Source organism: Bubalus kerabau, chromosome 10, assembly GCF_029407905.1.
Source record: "Bubalus kerabau isolate K-KA32 ecotype Philippines breed swamp buffalo chromosome 10, PCC_UOA_SB_1v2, whole genome shotgun sequence".
In the NCBI taxonomy this organism is placed as follows: Eukaryota; Metazoa; Chordata; class Mammalia; order Artiodactyla; family Bovidae; genus Bubalus; species Bubalus kerabau.
The window spans coordinates 40,850,544-40,875,211 of NC_073633.1; the positions used below are offsets into that span (position 1 = coordinate 40,850,544).

At 55.3% G+C, this 24,668-nt stretch overlaps 1 protein-coding gene and 1 non-coding gene across 2 annotated transcripts; one reads left to right on the forward strand and one right to left on the reverse strand.

Moving 5' to 3' along the window:
* Positions 1–1,888: 1,888 nt before the first annotated feature.
* On the reverse strand, positions 1,889–23,839 carry PLCB2 (phospholipase C beta 2). Its single transcript, XM_055537373.1, has 32 exons — positions 23,738–23,839; positions 19,729–19,806; positions 19,031–19,099; positions 18,316–18,453; positions 18,109–18,188; positions 17,971–18,024; positions 17,599–17,674; positions 12,935–13,035; positions 12,599–12,765; positions 12,364–12,510; positions 12,037–12,194; positions 11,669–11,751; positions 11,312–11,396; positions 10,581–10,743; positions 10,329–10,438; positions 10,150–10,246; positions 9,169–9,253; positions 8,935–9,059; positions 8,251–8,405; positions 7,564–7,728; positions 6,894–6,993; positions 6,066–6,170; positions 5,809–5,903; positions 5,607–5,682; positions 5,296–5,340; positions 4,952–5,183; positions 4,685–4,850; positions 4,455–4,531; positions 4,270–4,365; positions 3,663–3,720; positions 3,344–3,430; positions 1,889–2,998 (listed from the first exon to the last, which is right to left on the reverse strand). Exons 1-32 carry the CDS (start codon positions 23,819–23,821, stop codon positions 2,795–2,797), a joined length of 3,561 nt encoding a protein of 1,186 aa, XP_055393348.1. The 5' UTR covers positions 23,822–23,839; the 3' UTR covers positions 1,889–2,794.
* Positions 13,897–13,999, forward strand: LOC129622148 (U6 spliceosomal RNA). Its single transcript, XR_008699827.1, has one exon. It is a non-coding gene; the product is annotated as a U6 spliceosomal RNA (small nuclear RNA).
* Positions 23,840–24,668: the final 829 nt, after the last annotated feature.

Below are 24,668 nucleotides of genomic sequence, written 5' to 3' on the forward strand. Positions count from 1 at the left end.
TGAGGCAGGCAGGGGGCAGGCAGGCACGCCACACTCCCCTCCCCTCCCACCTGCTGAGCCTCCCCCACTGCAGGCCCCAGGCTGGCAAAGGGCTTCCTCCCAGAGGCGGCTGGGGTCTGCAGTCTGTCACTCTGTCTGCAGCTGCCCCCCTCACAGGCTCCCTTCTTTCTTCCTCAAGTGTCACCAGCCCCCTCATCCAGTCACGTTGCACCAGCTCAGCAGGGTTGGGCCTGGTGGCACGTGGCTGGGAGATCCAGAGAGCTGGGGGGAGGGGGGTGTAGGGGACGGGGTGAGTCAGCAGGGGACTCTGGCAGTGAGTCAGCAGTGGGACTGGGAAGGGGGTAGGGACCTTTCTTTTTGTGAAAAAGGTGAAACTGAGGCATGCCGCTGCTGGGGCATCTGGCCCCAGTCCCCTAGATCTGCAACAGGAGTGGAACTCAGGTGCCCTTTCCTGGCCCAGATCCCTAAGAGAGGGCATCAGTTCTTCCTCTGCACATCCCTGGGGGCCAGAGATTAATGTACCCCCAGGGTCCAAGGACTATGGCATGTTCCCAGGGGCACCCTGCCGTTTTTCCAGAGGACAGAAAGCAGGAAGGTGGATATTTGCCCCGTCTTTCTGGGAAGCCCCCAGCCTCTCCAGGAAGCAGGACTGCATCCTCTCCCCCATTCCTGGGCATCTTAGCCCCAGGCTGGAGGCCTAGGGACGCTGCCCTGAAGTGACTAAGAGGCAGAGAGCAGGAAGTCTACTTCCAGTGAGCGGCCATTGACCAAAGCTGGGAACTGCCCAGTGGGCCCTATTTGGTGCTGGCTCTGGCTAGGTCAGTGAGTTCCTTTAGGCCTGGATGCTCATCCTTGTGAAATTCTACCCCTGGGTTGAGGAGGAGAGGGGGCAGCTGAGTGCTCAGCTGGAGGGCTGAAGATGGGACACTGGCCTGGGATGTAGATGTCCCAGGCTTAGCTGCCTCCAGCGTGTATGCAGGTTGATCAATGACAGGCCTTACTTCTGTGAATGAGCAGGGCCCCAGCCTCATCGTGCCACCAGAGACTGCTAGCATCCCAGAGATCGGCCCCCAGAGGGATGGGGGGAGGGGGCTCCTGTTTATTTACCAAAGGCACAGGTGCTCATAGCTAATGGCATTTGCTATAATTCTCTGATAAGAAAACAACCTCTTCCCAGAATCTACCCTGCCGCCCTGCCTCTCCCAAGCCAGGGCCTGTCTTCATGTGGGATTTGAGACTGTGTCAATAGGTGTTAGGCTTCCCCGGTGGCTCAGCAGTAAAGAATCTGCCTGCAATACAAGAGCCTCAGGAGCCGCAGAGACTCAGGTTCAATCCCTGGGTGTGGAAGATCCCCTGGAGAAGGGCATGGCAACCCACTCCAGTATTCTTGCGTGGAGAATCCCCATGAATCCCATGGACAGAGGAGCCTGGCGAGCTACAGTCCATAGGGTCGCAAAGAGCCGGAAACGACTGAGCAACTTGGCAGATGCAAGCACAAAGCCTCCTACAGCACATGGTGGGGTCAACCCTAACTGCCACAGGCATATAAAAATCTGACCACTCTAAGTCTGTCTCAAGGGGCCCAGCTGGCCTGAAATATTCTGATTCCCCAAGAGGGTGGGGGACACCTTTGCTCTTTTGCCCCAACCCTGAGGGCAGAGGCAAGTAGGCCACATTTGGGTGGGGAGTGGAGCAGAAGGGTAATGTCATTTTCCAGTGGTTATGGCATCAGGGCTGGCAGAAGGGGAAGTGAATCCTCTTCAAACCCAGAGGCAGGGCTTTTCCACTGTGCTCTGGAAGGCACCTCGCGCCCAGTTCAACTCTTAAGGGCTTTTTCCCCCAGCACACTTCAGTTGAGGGGCACTCTACTCTGCTGCCTCCCCCCCATTTCTCAGCCAGAGAACAGAGGCCAGGCTTAGGCAGAAAATCTTGGGACAGGGTTCTTTAGTAGGAGTTAGAGAAAAATAAATAAACTTCATACAGTCAGGAGAGAAAATGGTGCTGACCTTGTCAGACAGTCTGAGTCGGGGGCACATGCTGGGAAATGCCCCCAGGTTTCAGAAAAGGGGTGATCAGCCTTTGGGTGGGAGAGAGCACAAAAGACCGTCTTTCTCCCCTCTCCCCCAGCCGTCTCAGTGGCCTGAGGGTCATACAGCTGAGGCAACTTTTCCACATCAGCCTCCCATCCCCCACAGGCAGGAGGCAGGAAAGGCATCTCAGTCTGGGATCCTGGGAGCAGCCATCCGTCCCCAAAGAACTGGAAGGAAGTGCCAGACTCTGTATCCGGGAACTGACAATGAGGTCAACTCAGGGCAAGCCGGAGATGGGGGCTAGGAGCCAGGCTGAGCCTCCCACCTTAGGGCAGGAGCTTTTGGAGTTTGGCCCTGCTTGAACTGCAGGGGCAGGAGTGGAGGTTCCAGGTAGCCAGGTCTAACCCTCCAGGAGCAGAAACTGAGTCCAGAGTGGCTCACTAGGAAAGGCAAGAGTGGGGGGCCAGGACCCCATTTCCTGCCTCCCAGGTCGTATTTTTTCCCTCCACAAATATGTGACACTTATTCAGAGAGGAGGGGAGGAGGAGCAGGATGTTGGCTTGGAGAGGGCCTCAAGGCCCCAGAGAGGCCCCACATGGTTCCAGCCTCCACCTTAGCCTACAGCTGAGGGAGGGGCTCCAGTGTCCGAGGGAGCGCCAGCTTCCTGCCCCTCAGAACGCAAGGGGCTCTCTCCTCCAGGGGTTGGAGCCATGTCCCACAAAAGAGTGGATGTCCTTGCAGGACGTCCCCATGGGATGGGGGCATCAGAGGTGGCTCTCCTGGGTCTCTGCCTGCTCTGTGAGTGTGTCCTGCTCACACAGCTCCCTGGAGACCACGCAGGGTCTCTCAGACTTGTCCTCCTCCTCAGAGGGGAAGCAGGCCCGGAGGTAGGTCCTCACTGACTCCTTCACTTCCATCTCCAGGCCCTTCATCTTGGCCTCGTACTCTGCCATCGCCTCCTGCTGTAACTGTGAGGACAGTGAAGAGCATCCCCTGGCTCAGCATGGGCCACCTGCCCCCCTCTCCCTCCCCTTGACAGTGGAACTGAACCGGAGATGCCTGGTTTGTTCAGACTGCCCAGGAGATCAGGGTGGGAAGTGGAGCCCATCAGGGGGTTTCTCAAGGGAGGGTCTGCCAACCAAGCAAAGAGATCTGCAGAGATGCCTCAGAGCATCTGACCCCCCAGGAGAGGGGCCAGTCCCTCTCCTCCCACCTCCTGACTGGCAGCTCCCCCAAGCCGGTCCCTTTACACCCTGGAGCCAGGCCAGTTCTGCTGTGGGCCTGGGTAGTGGTCCACGCCCCTCCACCCCCACCTGTTTTTCCATCTCCTGGATCTGTTCCAGGCAGGCTGCCTGCTTTTCCTCCAACTTCTCCTGGTGCCTCTCCAGGTTCTCCGTCATCTGGGCAGGAGTAAGTGGCAGATACAGACCCCTTTAGGCTGGTGTCCCAACCTCTGCACAAATACTAGAACCCCGGATGGCCAAGGGGCAGCCCCTCCCCCACTGCCTCCTGCCCCATCCCTAGCTGCCTGGGCCAACTGAGACAGTGCATCTCCTAAGGGCAGAGTAAAGGCCTGGGACCACCTCTTCCCTCAGAGAGAGTGTGTTTGGGAAGAACATAGCTCTCACACACCTGTTTGATCACCTGCACCACCTCCTGAATGTGGGAGTTGTTAATCTCTCTCTTCAACCTGTTGGGGTGATCAGAGTTTCAGATGGGTAAGAGGCTGCTGAGAAGAGCTGGGTGGGACCAAGTCTCCACAGGGTGTAGGCAAAATGAGAACTTCATCGTAGAATCATCTGTGGCTGGCACATCTATGTCTGGTCTGGGAACCAGCCAGAGGGGTAAGCAGACGGACCCATGGAGGACCTGAGGAGCCTTTGGGAGCCCTGAGGGCCTTCTGAGGGAAGGGGCTTCCTCACTAAAATGCACTGTTCCTCAAGGCATACATGGGCAAGTGTAGGTGGAAATCAGCTGTCCCAAGGTTTCGCTTCCCTCTTGGCATGTTTAATTTTCCCTTAAATTCTCCTCTCTGCTCAAATAGTGGTGGCATCTGTGTTTTGCCTAAGGAGGACATTCTCTGATTCAGAGGTGACAGAAGTGGAATCACCTTTCAGGAACCAGCAGACTCCGGGAAGCAAGTCAGGATCCCCTTGTAGGGAGGCCCCTTCCCACTGGAGTGGTTCCTGCTCAGCACCAGGCCTGGAGTTAAGTCCTGTGCCTCCCCTCCAGGGCTCACCTCTCCTGAGCCATCTTGTCTGTGGTGACCTTCATCATGGCCTGGATCCGCTCCAGCCTCTTGGCCTCCAGCTTCTTCTTCATCTCTTTGGTGTCACTGCAGAAAAACAGGCATCAGGAAGACATTTCCTGGGCCTGGGCCTTCCTGGGAGGTAAGAGTCAGGAGTAGAAGGGAGGCAGGCCTACGTCTCCAAGGTCTCCTTGAGGGTCTTCCGTTCTGCAGCCTGTTTCTCCCTGGCCAGCTCCATCATCTTGGTCATTTGCTGAGGGAAAGGAAGAACCGGCTAAGCCAAGCAGATGAGAAGCCCTTCGATGTGCAATATGCGGAAGGTGTGGGGTCTGGCCGTGACTTCCTCTCCTTCCCCTCCTCTCCCCTCTCTAGCCCTCCCCTCCCCTCCCCTCCCCGACTCTGGCACCTGGGCCGCGTGCTGCTCCTTGAGCTTCATGACACACTCGCATTGCTCCTCGCCCAGCTGCAGCAGCTCCAGCTCCAGCCTGTCCCTCAGCTCTCGCAGGCGCACGTCCTCGCCCTCGGGGCCTTCGGCCGACGCCGCCCCGGCGGTGTCCTCGCCCGGCAGGGTCCTGAGACGGCCACGTGGGAACAGGCCGCGAGTCCCAGGCCGCCCGCGCCGCCGAGGGCAGGATGCCGCCGCCGTCGCCACCGCCACCGCCACCGCCCTTACCTCTTTTTGCGGGATCCCTTGCCCGGGCCGAGCTTGCGGCCCCGGCACCCGCCGCTGCCCCCCGCGCCTGGCGGCCCGAGCCCGGCCAGCTGCGCCGCGCCCCTCTGCAGCAGCTCCTCCCAGCGCCGCACGCCGCGCCGCCCCAGTTCCCGAAGCTCCTTCTCCTGGCGCCGCTGCAGCTTCACGACGCCCTTCAGCTCCTGCAGCTCCTCTAGGCTGGCGGTCTGCGGTTCTGTGGGGGCCAGGGTGAGGCGTGCGCCCCCCGGGAACCGCCCCCCGTCACAGAGTCCTCGACCCTCCCCAAACTCGACCCCAAAGTCTCCCTCGGACTCAGCAGACCTTACCCGCAGTTTCTTTCGTGGCCTCCTCCCTGGCCTTGGCCCCGGCTGCTGCAAGAGCCAAAGACGAGGCTCTTGGGGTGTCCTGCGGGCCCCTGGGTTCGGCTGCTCCCCGCCCAGTCCCCTGACAGTGTGGGCCGCCTGCTGAGCACTGCCCAGCCCGAGGCTTCACACGCAGCTGTTCCCTTCCCAGGTGAAAGTCTTCGCTTTTTTATTTTTATTTTTTATGAAAAGCTGCCGCCAGGCTGGGATGTGCCTATGCGTGCAGCGGAGAAGTCAAGACCCTTCAGATGGGTGGGAGGACACCGAGCGCGTACCTGCTGACCCGTTGCTTGTTGGAGCCGATGCCCCGTTGACCTGGCTGGCAGGGTGGTTCCCAAGAGGGAAGGGACTCTGTAGGGAGAGAGGGTTGGAAAGGTGCCTCTCACCCTGAGCCTGGGAGTCCGCCCCCACCCTCATCGTCGGGCAGATGGGGCAGGCCTGTGGGGGGGCTCTGGCATGAGACCTGGCAACACAGACCTCGGGCTGGCCTCCCATGGCTTCCTTGAGCTTCACAGCCTTCTTATCATGGGCACTGAAGAACTTGATAGGATTGGCGAGGGCCACTGTGAGATCTGGGTGCACAGGGATATGGGGGGCCTGGTAAGATGTGCCTCGGAGCCTCTCCCGTCCTTGCCTGCCCCAGGATACCCTGTTCTGCCCTCCTCTGGAGGCTGGCTTGAGAAAGGAGAGAGGATGGACAGCCTGGGGCTTCCAGCATTCCATGGGCCTCCTACCTGCCCAGGTGTCAGGCACATAGTCCTTCATCTCTAGGAAGACGAAGAGCGCAGGCATGGTGAGAGGCATGTTGCTCTCGTTGTGCAGACAGAGATGGTGGTATCCTGTGGGACATGACCAGGTGGCCAGTGAGCCAGGGCCCACTGCTTCCAGCGCTGCTCACCAGCAGCCCAATACTCAACACTCCTGCCTTTAGTCTGGCTCCTGGCTGTGTGATCTTGAGTAGATTACTTTAAATCTCTGAGACTTCCCCCATCTGTGAAATGGGGGTAACAGTGTCTACCTCATGTGGTTGCGTGCATGCTAGGTGGAGTCAGTCGTGTCTGACTTTGCAACCCTATGGACAGTAGTCCATCAGGCTCCTCTGTCCATGGGATACTCCCAGGCAAGACTACTGGAGTGGATTGGGATGCCCTCCTCCAGGGGATCTTCCTGACCTAGGGATCGAACCTGTGTTTCCTGCAGCTCCTGCATTGCAAACAGATTCTTTACCACTGAGCCACTGGGGAAGCCCACTTCATGTAGTTATTCTCAAAATAAAGTGTGAATGTGTTATAAGCCATTAAAGCATTTTAAGTGCCCAGTGAGTGTCAGCTGCTTGGGAAATTGCCCCAGTAATTCTGGAAAATTAGAGACATTCTGTTGGGTGGGCAGAGACCTCAACCTCTTTCAGTTTCCTGGAGAGGTACTATTCCTGCCCCACTTTCTTGGGCTGATAACATGACAGGGCTACCTTCCTGAAGCTGCCCCATCCTGTGGACGGGTTCCTGATGCTGGTCTTGGTCTCAGACCCACTGGGAACAGCAAAGAAGTACCCCTGTCCTTACCAGAATTCAGGGCACTGATGGGAATGATGCGGTGTCCAAGAAACTTGTTGCCTTCCTCCATCACAGCAACTCTCAGGGAAGCCAACTCAGGCATCAAGATCTGGGGAGAGTTCAGGACAGGACAGGCTGGAGTTGGGAGGGGGTGGCCAGGCTTTCCCCTTCCTGGCTCCAGAAATCTAGGGTCAGTGTGAGAACATGTTACCAGGTTTGCTAAGGACAAAAGGCCCACTCTAAGCCACGCACATAGCCATCCTAGCAGCTCCTGTCATGGCTGGTCCACACAGGGCAGAGAGCTGGATATGTGGCCTGGGCTCCAGAGGCCTGCTGCAGACAGCCCTTGGCAGCTTTGTCAACAAGTATCCAGTGGGGGCAAAAGACCCCCATGATTCCTTGGGCCCCTGCACCCTGGTCTGGGAGTGCACATTTCTGCCTCTAATCCTAACATGAACAAGCATGTGCATACACACCTATACACACACACAAAACCTGCCCACCAAGTAAATTTCTGTAAACTTGGTTTTTGAACTCTTGAAACTCAGGAGGGCACAGGTGAGGGGTGGGGAGAGGAGGAGGTTCAAAGAACTCCCTTTATGTATTTCCTCTTCTTCAAGTAGAGACCGAGGAGGAGGGGCAGGTCCCAGCCCCTGCCTGCCCTGGGCCCCGCCCCCACCTTCTCAAAGACAAAGGGCTCCTCCTTCCAGACCGGATTGATGGAGTTGGTACTGGGTGACAGCTTGGTTCGATAGCGCCTCTTGGGATCTCCCGGAAGGCCAAACAGCTCTACTTCCACATAGGTGCGCACGCTGCGTTCTGACAGGAACTGCCCAGAAATCACCTGAAGGGGCAGGGAGTGGCACGGGAGATCAGTATCAGTTTCCTACTCAGGCCATGCTCTAAGTCCTCCAGCACCCTGGCTGAAACATCCATTCTTGGGTACTGGGAAGAGCCCCATTCAATTCTGGCCACAGAGTAGAGGCTGTCTGGCTCAAAGGTTACAGCTAGGCTCTGGCATCCAGGGTGTTTCCAGCATTCAGGGAAGAGGTGTGGGCTTCCCCACCTCCTTCCCCAGTGAGGAAGGAACAGGTCCCTCCCCCAGGGCCTGGGGCTCCTGCTGCCCCACTCTGCGCACTCTTCTCCCCTCCCCCAACCCAGCCTAAGCCCTTCCCCTTGGTTTCCATGGGGACCAAGAGGCAGCCTCTAGTGCAGAGGAGGAGGCAGTTTCCAAGGCAACTTCCTACTGCACAAAACTGGCTGGGGCTGAAGTTTTCAGGATATCAGGGGAGGGGGTTGGGAATGGAGGGGCGGGGCTCCTCAAGACCCCAGCCCTCCCAGCTACTTGTCCACCTCAGGGCCTTGCCGTAATGGAAAGGGTGGTGGCTACCACCACGTCGATGCGGTCCACTGAGAAGGGATTGAACTGCTTGTCCAACCGACGCATGAACTCATGCTTGAGGAGGTAGCCACTCTGCCCGTTGAACTCGAAAAGCGCCATGTTCTGCTGCATGGGCAGGTCTGGGGGGACAGGGGCAGTCAGGCAGGGAGCCCCAGCTCTGAGTCTGCACACAGCCTCTCTTTCCACATTTCCCCGCCTTTCCTGTCTTGTGAGCAGGGAGGTTGGGAGGGCTGTGAGGATGAGGGTTTCTCATATCCCATATTGGTTCCTGAGGGTCTCATCTCTCAGGAAGGGCCCCCAGCCTGAAGTCAGCAGGAGCAAAGCCACAACCAGACCTCACACTCAGAGTGGGAGCTGAGACCAGTGGAGCAGGGGTTCCCACAGCCCCACTCAGGCTGAGCAGCCAGAACGCCAGAACCCTTGCCAGCACTCTGGCATCACCACATACACACTGGTGTACCTGCAGTCACACAGGTATGAGCTGAGGCACTAAATGCTCACACACCTGCACGTGCACTCACCTAACTGCATCAGCCTAACTGAACATCAGCTCCCCCAAGTCTGTTTCAAAGACCTCCCCCTCCCCAGGGAAGGGGTAAAGGTGGGACGGGCAGGGGAAGGTTCTTAAGGGCCTGATCATGCCCTTACCCATCGTCTGGAAGTTGAGGGCAACCATCTGACAACCAGCATTCCAGAACATCTGGGGCATGTAGTTGGAGGAGTCCATGCGGGTACCCTTGGGGTAGATGCGGCTCATCTGGCGCTTGTTGTAGCTGCCATGGAGTATAGGAACGGGGAGGACCACAGACCTACGAGCCTCGTCCCAGGCCCCCCGCCCCTCCACCCCACCAGGGACCCTGGCTACAGAGGTCTCAAGGATACTCCACAAACTGCACCGAGGACTTGGAGAGCAGGTCATAAGCCTTGAGCTCCGTGAAGGAGGAGATAACATAACTTCGATTCTTTTCTGCATGGAGAATGACAGAGAGTCCACATCAGGCTGTCCCCTCCCACAGACCTGTCCTCCCCTTTGGTATGGCTTCCACTGAGGCTTGAGGGTTGAAGGGCCAGCCCCGGGGTAGGAAATGTGCAGATCTCTGTGGGTAGCAGTGTGTCCTGGGATAAAGGGTGCGTACAGTGGATACATACAGGGGTAGACTGTGAGTGCCAGAGTCCTGGAGGGTGGGGTGCATGCCCTGGGCATGCACAGGGGGTGTGGGGAACACACAGAGATGACCCCAGAGGTCAGGAACGTGCCATGAAGTACAGGGCACAGAGGTTAGGGGCCCACAGCAAGAGTGGTGCACAGGAAAGGGCACAGGCTGGGGGTTCAGGGATGAGAAGCATCGCAGAGTGGACACAGAAACAGGTGTTGGTGATGGGGACGTGCATAGAGGGTGAGAGGAACTCACTGTGAGCATGTCTGGAGAAGATAAAGGTAAACAGCACGGGTGCACTCAGAAAGGGAAGGGGACAGGCATTGTGTCTGGCTGGTGTCTTTGCCATCCACCCCCTCCCAGGAGTTCTCATGCCCCAGAGACCACAGGAGCCCCCGGACACCCAGCTGAGGTGGCCTGTTGTAAATGACCTGCCTGTCACCGACACATTCCAGAGCATTCTGCTTGCTGCCAAGTTCCCAGTACAGGGACAGCACACTGGGAGCCACTGCCACTTAAACATGCCCTTTGCCTGGCTCCCCTGATGGGTATTTATAGACAGGGCTCCCAGCCCAAGGGAGGGGAGGACCTGCCTGGCTCTCACCCCCACCCATCAGGCTGCTCTGGTGTCAGGACACACTTCCAAAGGGCCTTCTCCTGCATCGAATCTTGACTTCCAGCTTCCCACCACCCTGTGCTAACTCACGGGCAGAGAACTCGAAGGAGATGAACTTGGTGGGCTGGATGTAATTGACTAGGCTGGACATCTCCTTGTAGGCCGTCACCTCCAGGCCCGCTGTGCCCTAGGGAGGAGGGGGAAGGTAGAGAAGAGGCCAGAACAGAGCCCAGCCCCACACCCGCCCCACCGGAGGACTCCCCACACACCTCATCTGACTGCATCTTCTTTATCTCTTCTTCATCCAGGTTTCCCGACTCCTCCTCTTCCTCTTCTACCTCCTCCTCCTCCAACTCAGCCCCTTCCTCACCAGCCCACACTGCCACATACAGCTCTGTCAGTACTGGGGGCACCGGGAGACCCCACACCAGGCTGGCTCTCCCCTTCAGGCCCAGCCCCTCTCCCATTCCAGATACTCCCCCATGCCCACGCCCACCCCCACTCCTCCCAGGCCAACTCACCTGTATCCTCACCCACAGGGGCATTGGGTGGGCTGCTACCCTCAGCCTCCCCATCCGGCTCCTTGCTGGGGGATGCAGAGCCAGAAAACTGGTTCTTCTTGTTCTTGATTAGGATCTTGCCTCGGAGATCCTCAGGGCTGGGCAGGGGGATGCCAGGTTTCAGCTGTGGGAGAAGAGAGAGAGGCCTCAGCCATCTCCTCACCTTCAGGGTACAGCCTAAGCTCCTTCAGGCCAGGCTGCCCTTCATTTGCCCCCTGCCTACTTCTCCAGCCTCGTGTCTCCTCACTCCACCTAGTGCACCAGCCCTCTGTCTGACCCAACTTATCCCAGCTCCTCAGTGATGTTTCCTCACCTTATTCAGTCTGCCTGGAACACCCTTGCCCACTGTCATCAAGGTAAATCCATTATCTCCCTTAGGTTACAGCTTAATAATCACCTTCTCCAGGAAGCCTTCCCTAATCCCCAGGACCAGATCTGGAGCCCCAAGTACTCTAAAGCAGCCACTGGTTGTAATGGCATGGTTACTTGTCTGCCTCCCAACTAGAGGGTAAGCAGTCTGAGCTCTGAGACTGGCCCCTTTGCCACTGACATGTCCCTCAAGCCCAGAATGGTGTCTGACATGTGGTAGACAATAGGGCCCAACAATCCTTGAGGTGAGCCCCAGCATCCTGGCACCCTGCCCGGGGTCCCCAGCCCTCAGCCCCAGATGCACCACAGTGAAGTCTTCTCACCGGGAACTTCTCCAGGGGTTCTGTGAGCAGCATATCCCCAAACATCGTCCGGCAGTACTCAGCCATCTTAGCCTGTTGACGGGGTCTGCAGGGAGCAGACGTGGATGGTGTTCAGCTGCTCCTCTCTACCCTCTTATCCATCTTTTTGTGCCCCCTGATGACCCAGATCAGAGGCTTAGGAATTTGGGGAGGCAGGGACACAGGCAGGAGAGCCCACAGTCCCAAGGAGATTGTGAGGAGACCTGGGAGGGAGCTTGAAGGCATGGCTAAGAGGCTGGGAATGACTGTGGGGAAGGTAGCAGCAGGTGGGAGATGGGGCCAGGGTAGAGAACAAGGCTGGGTGGCCTGGATACACACGAGTCCACGTGGTTTTCAAATGACAGGATGACCGGATAAGGGGAGGTCTTAAAGGCACTTTCTGCAATGGCTTCGATTGCTTCCTGGAAGAGAAGGGGACCCCAGGGGGAAGAAGGAGATCAGTGCTATGCTACAGGCTTCCACTCCCCCAAAGGCACCATTGTCCACTCTCCAGTTTCAACACATGCATAGAACTGGAGGGCAACTCTTGGCCCCTGCCCCTTCTGGTCCCCTCTAGTCCCCACGCTGGCCCAAGGCCTCCCAGCCATCCCTTCTCTCCTGCTTCACCACCCCCAACCCCCAAAGGCTCTTGGCCCAGGGCCCTTCAATACTGCCAGTGTCACCAGCCTCTGCACACCGAGTCTCACCTTGAAATAGATGTCTGTGGTCATGGTGAAACCATGGGTGATGATGGGCTCCTCGTCGGGGGGCTTCCCCTTCCAGCAGTCCAGCTCCACGCAGCGGCAGCCTGCCAGCAGCACCTGGCGGTACATCTCAGCAGAGGAGAGGCCTGAGAACTGGCCGGCTGAGCCGGAAGAGGGGCGAGGGGCAGGGGCTTCACTCAAGGGCAGTCCTGCTCTGCCCCGCCCCTCTCCATCGAGGGGCTGTCCTGTGCGCAACCCCTGCAGGGGATTCAGGGGACAGGAACAGGGCCCAGAGGAAGAGAGGCTGGCTGTGAGGTCACCAAGGCCCACCTGTCAGGTAGGTGTTGTGGGAGGAGTTGATGAAGTAATGGTTGAGTGGCTGGGTCATGTCGTGGTGCAGCAGCAGCTTGTCCTGGGCCAGCACACTGTTCTCCGGCCCGCAGAGAAACCACACCATGCCCTCGGGGGACAGCTGGCCTGGGGGACGGGGTGGTTGTCAGGGCTGCAGCCTAGCTGCGGGGCTGGGAAAGGTCCACAGAGGGCCCAAGTTTCCCTCAGTCCTCACCCCGCTGCACATTGATGCCGCTGGGCTCATACTTGTCGATGAGGCCCTGCACCTGGTCAGGACGCGCTGGTGGGAACAGCAGGGAATTGAGCCTGGAGTCGCGCTGTTTCTGGTTGATGAATTTGGCCAGGTGCTCCTTAGTCATATAGGGTTTGGCCTTGGAGTGGCTGCAGGCCAGAGAGAGGAGCACGGGTCCCCCTCTAGATCCCCTGGGCTGGGGTGAGAGGGGCCTCAGACAACCCCCTTCTCCAGCAACATCACCTAATTATCAGCATGGCAGGTGGGAATTTCAGCCACCACCCCTTCCCCAAGCCCAGCCCAGCCCAAGAAGCTCACTAGGAAGTGAAGATCTCATCTATTTCTGGCCGAGGACAGAGGCTCATGAGGAAGCTCTTGTACACGGACTCTGGGAAGTCCTCAGGATTGATGGCATCATTCTGGGAGATAGAGAGTCACTGATGACTCCTGGGTCCACCTCCCAATACTAGGAACCTCAGACTAGGCCCAGCCCTGTGCAAGGGGACCTGGGGAGAGGGGCAGCCCAGGGCAGACAGAAGAGCATCAAGGGCACCTTGAGGCCCTACTTTTCAAGGCCCTTGTTGCTGAGCAGAGAGCATCTTAGCTGGTTTGCTTTGCCCCTGAATTGACCTCAGCTAGTCACTTCCCAAGTGGCTCAGTGGTAAAAGAATCTGCATGTAATGCAGAAAAGTCATGCATTGGAGAAGAAAATGGCAACCCACTCCAGTCTTCTTGCCTGGAGAATCCCAGGGACAGGGGAGCCTGGTGGGCTGCCGTCTCTGAGGTCGCACAGAGTCGGACACGACTGAAGCGACTTAGCAGCAGCAGCAATGCAGGAAATGCAGGTTCAATCCCTGGGTCAGGAAGATCCCCTGGAGGAGAAAATGGCAACCCACTCCAGTATTCTTGCCTGAAAAATCCCATGGACAGAGAAGCCTGGAGGGCTATAGTCCGTGGGGTCACAAAGAGTCAAACACGATTGAGTGAATGAGCACGAGTCTCTTGGCTAAGACAGAATTTGAACTAAGAATGACCACAACAGGGAAGAAAAGAGGTGAGAAGCAAGTGGGGCTGTTTGTCAAAGCTGTGGGCTCTTTTTCTTTTTAAGTGAAGGATAAATTTTCAAAATAAAGCACTTTGCATACAAACAATGCACCTAACAACAGAACCTCAAAATGCATGAAGCAAAATTGACAGAATTGAAGGGAGAAATAGACAGTTCACAACAATAGTTGGAGACACCAAAAAAGCACAAGGAATGATAACAAAACATAGACAGATTGGACTTCATCCAAATTTAAAATTTTTATATTCCTTCAGAGAAGGTTAGCATGGCCCCTGTGCAAGGATGACACGTAAATTCATGAAGTGCTCCTTATCTTTTAAAAAATTGTATTCCAAAGGAACCACAGAATGGGAGAAAATATTTGCAAATCAGATATCCAATAACTGACCATGCCACAGTAAAAGACAGTCCAACTGAAAGATGGGCAATGGATTTGAATAGATATTTCTCCAGAGAAGATATGAAAATGACCAATAAGCATATGAAGAGATGCCCAACATCATTAGCCTTGTGTGCTGTGCTTAGTTGCTCAGTTGTGTCCAGCTCTTTGCGACCCCATGGACTGCAGCCCTGCAGGCTCCTCTGTCCATGGGATTCTCCAGGCAAGAACACTGGAGTGGGTTGCCATGCCCTCCTCCAGAAGATCTTCCCAACCCAGGGATCAAACTCAGGTCTCCTGCATTTGCCATCTGAGCCACCAGGGGATTCTGCTGGGCCAAATTCTGAAACTCATCAGGACAAGGAACTCCTTTCTATGTCTGTTCCATTTTCTTCCTTCTCGAATAGGAATGCCTATAACTATTATCATATGCCTATCACACCACTGCATTTTGGAAGCAGGAGCCCGGTTGTCTTTTTCACTGATTCGCAGATGTAATAGGGCTTCTCTGGTGGCTCCGAGATTAAAGCATCTGCCTGTAATGCGGGAGACCTGGGTTCGATCCCCGGGTCAGGAAGATCCCCTGGAGAAGGAATTGGCAACCCACTCCAGTATTCTTGCCTGGAGAATCCCAGGGACGGAGGAGCCTGGTGGGCTACAGGCCACGGGGTCGCAAAGAGTCGGACATGACTGAGCGACGTAACTTTCACAGATGTAGTGGAATTTTTCCCCAGGGTTTTGACCTGTTGCTGATTTAGATGATCTAGATGAGATTTGCCTGGAAAATCCCATGGACGGAGGAGCCTCATAGGCTACAGTCCATGGAGTCACAAAGAGTCACAAAGAGCCACAAAGAGACATGACTGAGCAACACACAGATGGGATTTAGGACTTTCGAACTGATGATGTTTGGATGAGAGTTTAAACTTTAGGTTTGAGACTTTGGGGAATATTAGGGTAGGGTGAATATATTTTGCACAGGGGACAGACATAAATTTGGGGATCCAGAAGGCATACTGTAGGGGGCTAGAGGTCACCTCCAAAAAAGATATGTCCATATCTTAATCCCCAGAACCTTTGAATGTCTCCTTATTTGGAAAAAGGGTCTTACAGATGTAATTAAGTTTTGGTTTTTCATACGAAATTATCCTGGATTATCTCAGTGGACTTGAAATTACAACAAAGGTGTCCTTATAAGAGAGAGGCATAGGGAGATTAAGTACACAGAACAGAAGGTAATGTGAAGACAGAGCAGACAGAGAGATGTGGTCATAACCCAAAGAATGCCAATAGCCACCCAAAGCTGGAAGAGGCAAGGGAATATTTTCCTCTAGAGCCTCTGGAGGGAGCATGGCCCTTGATTTTGGACATCTGGCCACAACAACCATGAGAGAATAAATTTCTGATATGACAGGTCACCTAGTTTGTGGTAATTTATTACAGCAGCCAGGGAAACCAATACAACTAGTAAACATTTTAAAGGGTTTTGCACTTTTAAAAAACATTCTGAAGAAAATCTGGATAAACTTAGTTGTTCAGTCATGCCTGACTCTCTGCGACCGCCATGGACTGTAGCCCACTGGGCTCCTCTGTCCATGGGATTTTCCAGGTAAGAATACTGGAGTGGGTAGCCATTGCCTTCTCCAAGCTAATGCCTTCTCATTAGCCTTAGGTAATTGCAAATCAAAACCACAGTGAGGGGAATTCCCTGGCAGTCCAGTGGTTGAGACTCCACCCTTCCACTGCAGGGAGACAGGTTCTATCCCTGGTCAGGGAACTAAGATCCCACAAGCCAGGGCGTGTAGCCAAATGGAAAAAGAGCATAAAACCACAATGAGATACTATATACACAGAATGACTAAAGTAAAAAATAAAAAAAGAGAGTAACAAGTGTTGGTAAAGACATGGAGAAATTGAGACACTTGTACAATGCAAGTGGGATTGTAAAATGGTATGGTCATTTTGGAAAACAGTCTGGCATTTCCTCAAAATATTAAGTATAGAGTTACTATATGACCCCAAAATTCCACCCCTAGGTATGTACCCAAGTGACTTGAAAACATATGTCCAAACAAAATCATTCATAGAAGCATTATTCAGAATTGCCAAAAAGTGGAAATGACCCAAATGTCCATCAACTGTTAAACAGATAGGTAAAATGTGGTATATCGACACCATGGAATATTATTCCACAGTAAAAAGAATGAAGTACTGATAGATACTACAACATGGATGAAGCTTGAAAACATTGTGCTAAATGAATGAAGCTTGATATCAAAAACTACATATTGTATGAGTCCATTTACATGAATTGTCCAGAAGAGACAAATCTACAGAAACAGAAATGGAAAGTAGCTTTGGTGGCATTCAAGAATTCTGTGCCTTTGTATTTCATTCCAGAAAAACCCATCAATTGTTTTCCAGGTTCACTCTGAAAAGCCAATATCGGTCTTAGTTTGGAGCAGAGGCTCTGAGCAGACGAGCAAGACTGAATCTTGGACCCATCAATTACAAGCGCAGATGGCTCAGGGGCTCCTACTGCGGTGCTGGAGAACTGATCAATAAGGAGGACGTGGCCGAGATGGGAGCTCGGGAGGTAGGAGCACAGAAGCGTGGATGTTACTGACAGCAGCCATGGTGCCCTGGCAGGAGCCCACTCGCACCTTCTCCCCAACCCCCAGCTTGCATCCTCTGCGACTCACGGCACCAAAGGGTCCCCAGCTCTGTAGAGCTGACCACAGGGAAGGATTCCTCCCGGGATTCATGTGGACAGGTGATCAATGAGGCCTCAGTTTTATTTATTTATAACATTCCAAATTCTTATCAGGAGAAAAGACTCCATGGATTCTGGGTGGTACTCTATATTGAGGCACTGGCCAAGGGAGGATGGGGACCTGAGATCCATCCCCGCCAGGCAGGAACCCTGGCTCAGGGCTGTGTCTGCCAAGACAGCTCCTTTCTGTAAGTCACATAAGGTACCTCATGGGTCACCCCACATACGGCTTGTAATTCAAAATTAATTACTTAAGTAAAAAGAAGGGGCTTCCCCGATGGCTCAAGTGGTAAAGCATCTGCCTGCAATGCAGGAGACACAGAGACCTGGGTTCAATCACTGGGTTGGAAAGATCCCCTGGAGAAGGAAATGGCAACTCACTCTAGTATTCTTGCCTGGAAAATCCCATGGACAGAGGAATGTGATGGGCTATAGTCCATGGGGTCGCAAAGAGTCAGACATGACTGAGCATGCAAGCACACCAGTAGAAAGAAAGATGTTTTCATGTGTTGAGCTGAGGGAATGTAGACCAACCTACTCTAAACTCAGGCATCTCAGCCCCCTGCCCTGGTTCTGTCACTGCTCCTGATGTCAGGAATCGGTGGCTCTGGAGTTACCTTGCTTTTCAGGCTGTTGGCCAGGACTGTACCATCATTTCTGCTCTCCCCACTCCCATGAGGCCTGCCTAAGTTGCCCTCCAGCCAGAGGCAACTCAGGTGAGAAGGAGAATGTTGGGAGTGGGCTGGGGAAGGAGAACCACTCACCTTGCCTTTGGGGAGGTGGCAGGCGCTGAGGGCAGCTTCTACCCGCTTGCGGTCAGCAGGGAACATCTGGAAAAAACTGAGAGCAGAGAAAGTGAAAGTTGCTCAGTTGTATCCGACTCTTTGCAACCCCATGGACTGTATAGTCCATGGAATTCTCCTGGCCAGAATACTGGAGTAGGTAGCCTTTCCCTTCTCCGGGGGATCTTCCCAACCCAGGGATCGAACCCAGGTCTCCTGCATTTCAGGCAGATTCTTTACCAGCTGAGAAAGGCATCAGGCAAAGAAGGGGTGTCGGGCCTGGAGAGGGAAGGCCTTGAAGAGCTTGGGGGAGGGGAGGGGAGGATGCGTGGGGAGGGAATAGGGGAGACTCACTTCTTCACGGGAATCTTCCCCTCAGGGTTAAGCTGCATCTTGAGCTTCACAAGGCTGGTGGGCAGAAAGCAGCCTGTCAGGGCTCAGTCCTGCACACTTAACCCTGCATGCACTAAGGCCAGGCAGGTGGGCACTTACATCTTGTCCAGGAAGGTGCTGCGAGAGGCGTTGGCCGTCAGTGGGTGCTTGGCCAGAGCCAGTACGTCTTCAGCCCAGTCCTGCAGGACCCCAGAGCACAGCGGTCAGGTCCCTCACCCCAGAGGTGCCACCACACCCCACAGCCCAGGCCTGTCCCCCAGGATTTCCGGGCAGTCCCCAGGGCCCAGACCTGAGCCCCCGACACACCTTGCCCACGTTGTCCTTATAGGAGACGAAGTTATGGAAGGTGAGGTCCACCATGTCAGGGCCGGATACCACTGTGAGCGTCTTCAGCAGGAAGTTGTCGGGGATGTTCATGTTGAAGACTTCCCGGAGCTTCTGGCTCTGCAGCAGGTGGTGACGCAGTGGGGATCAGCAGTGTGCCCCTGGCCCTCTGCACCGTGGCTCCCCTGTCTCTCCTTCTCAGCCACGTGAAGTCTGGCCCACTGGAGGGCATCTCATCTGTGCCCATCGTGGGAGCCACAGAAGGAGAGGCCCACAGGAAGAGACAAACCAAGGCCGTGGGGCTTGCAAGTTCTGTGTATTTTGTTTGCCATTTCTCATTTGAAGACAGATTCTTAGTCTCCAGTTTCAGGGAATCTTGCTTCCCACCAATCCCTTCCTCCAACTTCCTTACCAGCATTAGACAAAAACAGGCAAAGCGTTTGGAGGGGAGGGGAGAGGGGGCTAGCCACACCTCCCAGCCTGGCGTGCTCTAGGAGCAACAGCTGGCCATGCAACGTCTCCATTCACTGTGTCCTGATACCAAAGCCCCAGCAAACCAGGGGGCAGCCACACCCCTTCTTGGTTTAGGGAGAGACCCTCAGCTCGCTCCAGAGATCAGGCTCCCCGCCCCCACAGGGACCCCTACCCCATGGAGCTGGTGTCTGTGCTGAGCCTGGTCTCCTCTGGGCCCACTTACCTTGGGCATCTTGGCAAACTTCCCAAAGCGGGTGTCCCGGATGCTGGTGATATCCAGAAGCTCCATCTCCTGGTTGCAGCAAAGACGGGATGTGGACCAAGACATCAGATAGCGGATGAAGGGCAGGAAGCTTTACACCCCTTCACATCTTGGCCAACTGCCTTTTCTAGATGCCAAGACTGTGGGGTCTTCCAGACTGCAAACTTCCCTTCTCAGCAAGTGGCTCGCCTTCCTCATGCGACCCTCCTCCCTTCCTCTGTAGCCACGCCTCTCCTGGCCACTCAAATTACCGGGGAGCTGTGACCTCATCTCCCCACCTCCATCCCAGATGCACTCTCCCCAGACTCCCCCACCCTTCTTTCTGCCCAGGTGCTGAGACTTCTCTGATCTCTCTGGACCCTCAAGGTTACCCAGAACCACAGACAGGGAATCAGCCTTTGGCAGCAATTCTAATTCCATTCTCCTTCTCCAAGGGATGCTAAGGGTGGAGCATTGGGGCCCAAGGCAGTCATGGTTCTCACTGGGGTCCTCCCTCCCAAAGCAGCCAGACCCTGCCCACAGGAGGTCCCATGGAGCCACCCTTTCAGGTCACTCTACAATGCTGGCATCCACACCTTCACCCCTGCGTCATCAAGAGGCTGCTTGGATTCGATGGATCGGCAGGAGTTCGGGGCTGTGGTAGACAGGGGCTGCCTCACCTTACTCTGATATGTCCAGTACAAGTAGTAGCCCTTGGGATCCACACGGAGGATAACCGGAGAGGCTATCGTCGTTTCCTACAGAGAGAAGGAGTCAGCCCCCTGCTCTGAAACTTCAGGCTGAGCACTCCTGGCCCCAGCCAGGGGTTTCAGAGCTCACTGTCTGCCTAGGAGGTGGCTGTCCCAGGGGTCTGTGGGTATTTCTCTTTGTTCTCCAGAGCTAAGGGCGGGGTATAAGCCTTAAAAGCTCTGAACCAGGGGTGGGAAGGGCTAGAGGTTTGGAAATGACATTTCTGGAAGAGAAGAGGGTTTCCCCTCTAAATCCCAAATAGAAGTTCTCCCTCTAGACCCCAAGCAAGGGTCTTGGCCCCCACCTTACCCTGTTTTCAAGGCCCACAACTCAACCAAGGGGGTAGAATGTTCCTCACCAAGACTCCATGCTACCTCCAGGAGAACTAAACATAATGAGAGCCGAGAACCCAATCCCTGCAAAGCAGCCTAGCTTCCTGCCTGCCCAGTCCTCCCATCCGTGGATCCCAACCACTCAACTGTCCCACATGCCTTTCCACCTCCCAGCACAAGCACCCAAACTTTCTTGCCTAAAATATCATCAAAGACTAGCTTCTAGAAAGCTCTTCCTGAGACACGCTGCAACAACAGGGTAAGAGCTGGTTCTCAGACCTAGAAGCCTATCTAAGAAATCCCCAGGGGCTCACAGACTCCCAGGAAACAAGCCTCTACTAGACCATGAGCTCTGTGCACTATGTTTGCTGAAGGAGCGAGTGAATGAAGAATGAACTCACTTCTAAACTCCTGTTCCACTCACAGAGCACACAGGCTACCTTTTATCTTAAAGGTCTTTGTATGCACAAAGAACAAGATACTAAAGTTGAAGTTTCCAACAAGGCATGGTAGTTGCTACACACCAAACCGGAACAAATGCAAAACTTACAAAGGAAATGGTCCAGAAAAATGTTCTCAAATCTGGGGTGGTTAGGATATGAGAGGGAAAAGAACACTGCTAATTCTGAAAAAAGCTGTGTTGTGAACTCCGTTCCCTTGCCTCCCCAAGGGAGGGTTAGGGTGCCTGACCCCTCACCTTAAACCTCCTGCACTTGGAAAGCTTGTGTCACCCCCTGAGGTTGTGGGGTCTGACACCTGCCTGGGAACACGAATGGGTGACAGACGGGCTGACTATTGGAGAGAGAGAGTCATAGTGGTGTGATAGTGAGCCCAAACCCCCAGAGTCTGTAGGGCAATGAATCCGTGAGTATTTTCTGGGTCCAAAATGGGCCTGTGGGAGAGACGGGCAAAGCCAAAGTTGCAAGAAATCGAAAGTGGTAACTGGATTCTGAGGGGCTGAAGGGGTAATTTCAAGTGACCTCCTGAAATAGAAATGATAGGAGGACCCTGGGCCCCTGGTGGCTCAAGGGTAAAGAATCCATCTGCAATGCAGGTGCTGCAGGAGACATGGGTTCAATTCCTGGGTAGGGAAGATCCCCTAGAGGAGGGTATGGTAACCCATTTCAGTATTCTTGCCTGGAGAATCCCATGGACAAAGAAGCCTGGCAGGCTACAGTCCATGGGGTCGCAAAGAGTCATTCACGACTGAAGTACTTAGCACAAACCCAGGAGGACCCTAAGTAAGAGATCCCCAGGGGCTTCCCTGGAAGGTCTGGTGATTAATATTCTGCACTTTCATTGCAGGGTTGGGGTGCAGAGGTTCCATCCTTGCTCAAGGAATTAAGACCCCCACATACTGTGTGGTGTGGGCCAAAAAAAATTTTTTTAATTAAGGAAAAAAAGAGATTCCCCAGTTCAGAGAAGGTGGTTGGTGGGTCTCCTAAGAATCCTCAAAAATATGCATGAGAAAAAAAAGTGTTACCCTTTTGCCAGGCCCAGTCCATGATAGCAGCTGCTCAGTTAAGAGCATCAGTACCTCTTTGCCCAATCCCTCCGTGCACCCCACTCCTAGTAGGCAGAGAGGAGGAGCAGGGGATCCCCCCACAGGCCTTCGCAGAGCGTCTGCAGCTCACCTGAAATTATTCTTGGAGGTGGGGTAGAAGATGTCATTCTAAGTCAGGTTGGAGTTTTGAGATAACTAGTCTCTGAAGTTAATATGCTGTCTAGGTTGGTCATAGGGAGAAGGCAATGGCACCCCACTCCAGTACTCTTGCCTGGAAAATTCCATGGGCGGAGGAGCCTGGTAGGCTGCAGTCCATGGGGTCGCTAAGAGTCGGACACAACTGAGCAACTTCACTTTCACTTTTTACTTTCATGCATTGGAGAAGGAAATGGCAACCCACTCCATTGTTCTTTCCTGGAGAATCCCAGGGACGGGGAGGCCTGGTGGGCTGCCGTCTATGGGGTCCCACAGAGTCGGATATGACTGAAGCGACTTAGCAGCAGCAGCAGCAGCAGCAGTCTCTGAAGTTAGACTGGGCTTTGTGAGGAAAAGAGTCTATAGGCTTGTATGGACTCTATTCCCCAAGAGCAAATGGAATGTCTCATGACTGGCTGAGTGTCCTTCCGGGGGTCATAGGGGAGCTTCTCCCACAGAATACATTGTAAAGGAGCTCTGGGACACAAAATTAAGTTGGGAGCTCATGACATCCCATGCACGGTGCTTATCCAGTACCCAGGTCATCTGCCAACTGGACCAAAGGCAGTCTGAGAGCAGAGCCTCATCTGGCAGGTGCATGTGCCCTGAGACCCGGCGCTTCCTGCTCGTGGGAGGCAGGCTCCAGGACCTGCAGTGCCCTGCCTCAGGGTGGGCAGCGGGCCCGCTGGGTACACGGAGGCTGGCTTGCAGAGCAGGGCACATGGCACATCCCCATCCATAATGATGCTAAGGTTACACACATTTCCCAGAGGAACTGAGAGAGGCCACTTCACTTTTCATTCTGAGCCACTTCCCTCATCCCGCAGACTCTGGGACATACCTCCACCATGCCACATGGCGGCCACACAACTCCTGTCAAAGCAGAAGGCCCCTTTCCACGGGCCACTCCCCACAGTCATGGCAACCAGATTACTCAGCCGAGCCCAGTCCCAAAGGCCTGAGAGCCGTAACTCGTGGCCCCTGAGCCCCCTCATCCCGCCTGTGAGGAGGAGGAACCAGCCCTAAGGGCCCACCCCTCCTGCCCCACCACCCAGCCTTCAGGTTCCCTCCCTGGGACCAGCCAGCTCTGACTCTCACACCAGGCCAGCCCAGCAGCCTCCCCTCCCTGAGGAGGACCCCAACTCCTTCCCCTTCCCCACCCCCCAGAGAACCCCTGGCCTGTGGCAACACACACATTTTCAGGGTCCAGGAGAACCAGAAGCTAGGAAGCAGGCCCAGTTTGAGAAGGAGCAGACACACTGGAGACAGAGGTGCAGGACAAAGCGTGGTTTCCCCATTCCCTGCAGACAGGCAGGCGTCAGGGAGCCAGGCAGAGAGCAGCCGGCAAAAGCAGAAGTCTATAAGTTCCCTCCCAGGCCCCGGGGAGCAGAGCCTCCAGGTCTCACTCGCTCAGGCTCAGGGTCATCCCACAGCTGCTGGCGGGGAGTGGGACATCCCCGGGACAGGCCGGGGTGGGTGCGGAGGAGCAGGTGCTTGTGCTGGGAGCAGAGGCCTGGCTCACCTCTGCTTCTGCTCCGGCCTTGGCTCTGGGGCACATTTCTTCTCTCCCTCAGGAGACACCAGGAGAAACACACCCTGCTCTTCTTGGGGGTTAGGGGGAAAGGAAGACCCAGACCCAAAGAGGCTTCCTCTTGCGACCACCTGAGCAGCCATCCTCCTCTCAGATCTACACACAGAACCTTAGCCCCTGGCCACGGAGGGACACAGGCTTGGGCACACACTCTCACCCCCAGGTTTGTTTATCTGGGCAGCTGTGTCACCCGCCTGGCCAAGCCACACGGGCGCCTGAATCCTGGCAGACATAAACCAACCCAGTCCCCCTGGCAAAGCCCGCAGCAGCCCATCCGCCACCCCATCACCGCATCAGCCCTCTCCAGCCCCACTCACATCATCCCATTTGATGAAGCGCTCCCCTTGGCTCAGATAGGCCTTCACCGTGGGGGGCAGCAGGACAGGGTTGAGAAGAGACATGGTGCCAAGCGTCCCTCTTTGGAGAGGCTGGGCAGGCAGAGCACACGGGAGGAGGGGAGGAAAGAGGGCGGGCAGGAGGGGAGCCTAGCCGGGCTCACATGGCACCCGCCCCAGCTAGTCCGGAAGTCTGGGTGCTCTTACAGCCCACTGGGTGCAGGACGGAGTGCTTCGGCCAGAGGCCCATCTGCCTTTTAAATCAGCCTCCTCCCGCCAGCCTGCAGTGGGGGGCTGTGGTCACTGCTCCTGCCCATGGAGGCTGGACTCCCCTCCCCAAAGCCTCCGCCCTCACCCCGGCGCCTCAGCACTTCCTGCTTGGGGCTTCCTTCTCTGTGCTGCTCAGCACTGAGAGGCAGGTCATGAGGTCTGGTAGCCTCAGAGCAGGGGCCTCTCAGTCCCAGGTCAGATGCAGCAGGGGCATGAGCTAGGGGTACTGTTCCCCAGGTGGACACTGAGGGGGAAAGGGCCCCCACAGACGTGGGGTCCTGAGCACCAGAGTCTGTCTCTCTCAGAGGCTGAGGAGGAGGCTGGGACCACCCTGAAGATGGGAGTTGAGGGTGGGGCAGGGTCCAGCTGGGATTAAGTGCTTTGAATAAGCAAAGTTTGCTGAACACCCAGCTCCTCTTTCTCAACCCTTCCTCCCCATGAAAATGAGGTGCAAGAGAGGCAACTGCACCCCTCATCTGTCACATGACTCCCTCCTCTCAGCCCTCCAGAGTGGCCAAGGCCTGGACCCTCACTGACTAGCTGCCACTCGGCACACAACTGCCCTGAGCACCCTTCAGCAACCACCCTCCACTGTGATCTCCTGCAGGCTCCCTCCTCTGCCCTGCGCTGGGGCCTGTCGGAG